The 4540-nt window shown below is 47.2% G+C and overlaps 1 protein-coding gene across 1 annotated transcript in view; it reads right to left on the minus strand.

Annotated features, from left to right (window-relative positions):
• NKAIN4 (Na+/K+ transporting ATPase interacting 4) overlaps positions 1-1334 on the minus strand; it is a gene marked incomplete at its 5' end in the record, with an annotated part of 25723 nt that extends 24389 nt beyond the window's left edge. The window contains 2 exons of the mRNA XM_010182499.1: positions 560-640; positions 1143-1334. Coding sequence (XP_010180801.1) covers positions 560-640; positions 1143-1334 — 273 coding nt within the window. The remainder of the gene's footprint in view (positions 1-559; positions 641-1142) is intronic.
• Between the last annotated feature and the right edge of the window lie 3206 nt (positions 1335-4540).

Consider the following 4540-nt stretch of genomic DNA (forward strand, 5'->3'; position numbering starts at 1 on the left):
AAATAAATAAATATCAAGAGCTGGTCAAGAAGGGAGTTACAGCAGAGTCCTGGGTCCAGACTGAGTCCCTGTTGCAGCTCTTCCCTGAGACAGAGCATGTTCACTGCTGCAGGAGAGCCCTCCCCTCCAACTCACACACCTCCTCCCCACGGTGTTACCAGATCACAAGAGGATCAGCTGTAATCTAGTTAGCTCACAGCCTTCCCCAGCCACCCCTGCAGCATGACTGGGACTTAGCTCTCAAACCCCATCTCCCCTCAGGATGGCTCTGCTGCCAGGCTTGCTCTCACCTTTAAAAAGCAAATACACTCTGCCAGCTATCAGGGCAGGGCTTATTCCAGCCACCACCCACACTGGCCAGCAAAGGGTTCCAGGAATCAGTATTAGCTCCCAATTTTTACCATGCAACCAGCAGTGCATCCCCATCCCCTAGTAAGGCAGCCCACTCCATAAGCAAGAAAGCAAGACCTGCTCCCAGGCAGCCCCTGCATCCCCCATCTCACAGCTGCATCCCCTTTGATGCAAAACCTGGGCACTCACCCATAAAGCTGCTACTCACCTTTGAGAGCCCTCCCACTTCTAAGTAAAAGCAGATGATGAAGATGTTCCAGGTGACCCAAATTGCAGTCCAGATGGCATACTAAAAGGGAATAGCAGGGAGAGAAAGCAGCAATAAAGGTTAGGAAGTCACTGGAATTAGTTTATATATATATGTGATGCAGCTGGGGGCAGTTAAATGCCCTGAGTCAGCACTGCAGTTGTTTTCTCTTGCTCTGTTTGTTTCCCATATGCAGATGGTCCCTTGCCTGATCAGAGACACAGGGGAAGAAGTTTGGAGGCAGTGGGAGAACTGCCAGGCATTTGTCCAGCATCTAATTCACCTTCTCTGTTGTGCGGTGTCTCAGTGCTTTGGTAGCAGTAATAATTATCTGAAATCCTCCAAGTTTGGCGTAAGTACATTAAAGTGCAGCACACTGAATGTGTTCCTAAGCACGGCCAGGCACCTCCTGCTACAATTGTTTACAGCGCTCATGCCTGATTTCCCAAGGGATTTACTCGGTTCCTCATCACTTGCCATATCCCACCAGAGCGAAGGCTGTGAAGGGCTTCAAACGGCTCTGAACACCGCAGATGTTACTCACCACCACTATGTAGCGAGGTCTGTACTGAATGGTGCCAAACAGGCCGAGGATGACGATGATGATGTGGAGAAAGTTGGCTAGGATTGGGGCCCACTGGTACCCCAGGAAATCGAACACTTGTCTCTCTAGTGCAGCAAGCTGGAAGGGAGAAGGAAAAGGAGAGTTACAGCTTCTGGGCTCGTGCTGTTCATTCTTGAGGTTTTGACGCACATCACTGCAGCAGCTGAAGAGGTTACTCCATTCCCAAAGCAATTTACTGCCTGTGAAGCATGTCAGTAGGACACACCGTGTGTCTGCAACCCCCCACCTTCCAGTTTCTACTCATCTCATCTCCTCCGATGCTTAAGCTAACAGAGACCAGTGAGCCCCAGTGTCCATGTGGGAGCACGTCCTCTGTTCCAAGCACTTTGCAATGGGGAGGGGGCCCTGGCAGAGGGCAGGGGTGAGCAGCAGGACAGTAACATCTTAAATGGCTGCAGCGGGACTTTCAAGAGCTCATTTGTCAGAGCCCTCAGCATCACTCCATCATTCCTGACAGCTCTCATGTTTCTGCTCTCCAGCACACATCCATCAAAGTGAGAGAGAGGAAGAAACTCTCTCCTCTACCTTAACCTCACAGAAAATGCTGCCACCCAGTAAAGAAATTCTGCAAACACATCAGTTTTTGAAAAGGACAGGCTGTGTTCCTCTCCTGCACTAGTAACATGGTTGAAGACTAGTACTATGTTCTAGAAAGAAAACACCATTGCTGTTGAAGTGCTGGACCTGATTTTCAATTCATATTTGCATAAAGATGTGCTTTTCATCTGTAGCCATCATCTGTGTATCAGCAACATCTGGTCACCTGGACCTGAACTGCTGTGTTACGTGTACAGCCAAAAGAGCACAGTAAACATGCTATTGCATGCCAGCCTTTACATCCCTGCAGCATTTAAATATTATATCTATAGGTGAAGCAGTGACTGGAGCAGGAAAAATGGTTCCTGCAGGTTTCTCCCCAGTGCCCAGCCTTATGCAGAGAGATCTTGTCCTTGCTTGGCTTTGCTAACCCAGTGCCACCAACCTCCCTCCATTGACCAGCAACTTCACTAGTGCTAAGGCACAGCAGGAGATTTCCCTGTCAGGGCAAGATTTCAAAGCCTCTTTCATTATCATAGTAGTATGCCAGGGTTGCATTATTGCATCTTATATTTATTTTCGCTTAAATAAATAATTACAATTTACCATTGATAGTTAATTTAACCACTAATTAAAGAGTAACCATGGATGATCCTAGTCCACTGTGTGTAATCAGCCATGTAACATCTTTTCCTGGCTTGGCTTTTAAATGGCAGCTGGGGAGCAAGCACTGGAGCATCTGTAATAGCTTAAAGCATTTCAGGATGTGAGTGGTTGCAGGTCCCAGTCAAGCCACCCAGTGAGGGAAGGCACATCTATCAAATGAGCACTTTCCCTCCTTCTTCCTCCATCAGTGAGAAAATCGCCTTCACACCTCTCTTGGGCTAGGAAGGTATTGCAATTCTCAACACTACCTTGGAAGTTCAGCAAAAATCTGTATTTCAAAGAAATCTATAGCAGCACTGGCTAAGGGAGATCAATCAGCACAGTGATAAGCAGGTTTCCCACTCTGACATCTCTCTTTGCTGGCAAAGGGGAGCAGAGAGAGTGGAGAGAGAATGGAGGCAGTCTCCAAAACTGTCTCTTATGCAAAAAAATTAGTCTTCCTTTTGAAGCAAGGTGTGCTGCCCCATTCCGATCAATGTAAACTGCCTGGAAGATGCTGTGAGATGGGCTGCACGGCCACGCGTGGGGCTTCGGGGCTGGAACAGGGAAAATGCTGCTCATTTCACCATTCAGCCTGCTCTCCCCTGGGCACAGCAGATTTTCTGTATCTCAACAGAAACAGCAGTAATAGGTTAAACGCTTAATCTTTTAGGAGGGGGATTAACGCACATACCTTAACGATACTTGGAAATTTTGAATGCTGACTGGCTGGCAATGGGTCACTTGACTGTGACTGCTTCATCCAATCAGGCATTTAATTGGCTTTGTGCGTTACATTAACGTGGACGTGTGTGCCACAAGAGCCATGGAGCATCAGTTAGTGAGGGGACACCATGGGGTGTGCTCGGCAGAGATAACACCCTGCTCAGCCTTGCCTCTTGCCTTCAGGCCCCAAAAAGAAAGATAAAGATCGCTCCTTCCTACCCCTGCCTTCTGCCCTGAGTATTCCCACTCAGGCATCCACATCTGGAAAAGCGTTTTCTTCTCACAACTGAACATTTGCCATTGAGGCTGTATAAAAAGGGGACAGCTTGTCCTTCCACAGCCTTGTGATGCTCCCTGGCTTGTTTGGACCAAGGATGACATTGGCCTGTGAAGTGAGAGGTATCCAACCGCCCTGGAGATTGACCTGCCAATCTGCACTCACTTCACATTGGGGCACAGCTCCTAGAGAGCTTGGGCAAGCTGTTTCCTCATTTATAAAAAATAAAAGCCATTTTCTGTAAGGTGTGTGTTGATGACAAGCGCAAATGCTACTGATGAAACTCTAAGGCAGTATCACTGACACACAGGTAGTGAGTCTGTGTTGCAATCCAGCCATCAGAAATGCAGCCTGAAGTTACCCTGGGGTCACCCCTGTTCCCCTAGAAACCTAGCACAATTAAGGAAATATCTGTTAAAATAAATAAACAACCATTTCACTCATTACACAACAAGTCTGTGTGCAAAGCTTACCCATTAAACACTGCTGAGATTTGCAGGTAAACCGGGTTGAGGTTGTGCTAAGCTGGCCATGATTTGGGGGTGGGATGTGCCAGATGCTGTGGTATCCTCCAGGCCTGGGTCCTTCAGTCTGGCTCAGAAACGATTGGGTCAGGGTTTGCCCCTGCCTACGGGTACTGATATATCTGCGCCCTCGTACTGCACCTCTCTTTTGTATCCCTCTTGCTGAGCAGGGGAAATGCCATCTTTCTCTGCTGCTGCCAAGTTTCTGCAGAGTAATATCCTCGCTGTAGCGTTCTTTACGATGATTCACACTCTTCTATTGAGAAAGCCTATTATATTCTGGAGATATTGGTTGTAAAGAGAAATTTCACAGATTGAGGCACAGGTTTCAACCCATTCAAAGCTGACAGGACCTTTCCATCAGGGAGGACGAATTTTTCTTCTTTATGACTATTCTTATTAAAAACAGGATTCCTTCTGCTCCCTTTGCTTCCCTAGCCCATAGAACATTTTTACCTTTCATTCTTTAAATTAAATGATTTGTTGCGGTACTAAAATCAGAACAGTTGTGGCAGACTTTTCTCTCCTGAAATAAACCACATTTCTGCTGATCTGAGTGAAACTGGAATAGCAAATAACCGTGTGAAGCGGTTGTTAGCCAGGCAAAC

This window comes from Mesitornis unicolor, unplaced genomic scaffold (assembly GCF_000695765.1).
Source record: "Mesitornis unicolor isolate BGI_N332 unplaced genomic scaffold, ASM69576v1 scaffold30154, whole genome shotgun sequence".
Classification (NCBI taxonomy): Eukaryota; Metazoa; Chordata; class Aves; order Mesitornithiformes; family Mesitornithidae; genus Mesitornis; species Mesitornis unicolor.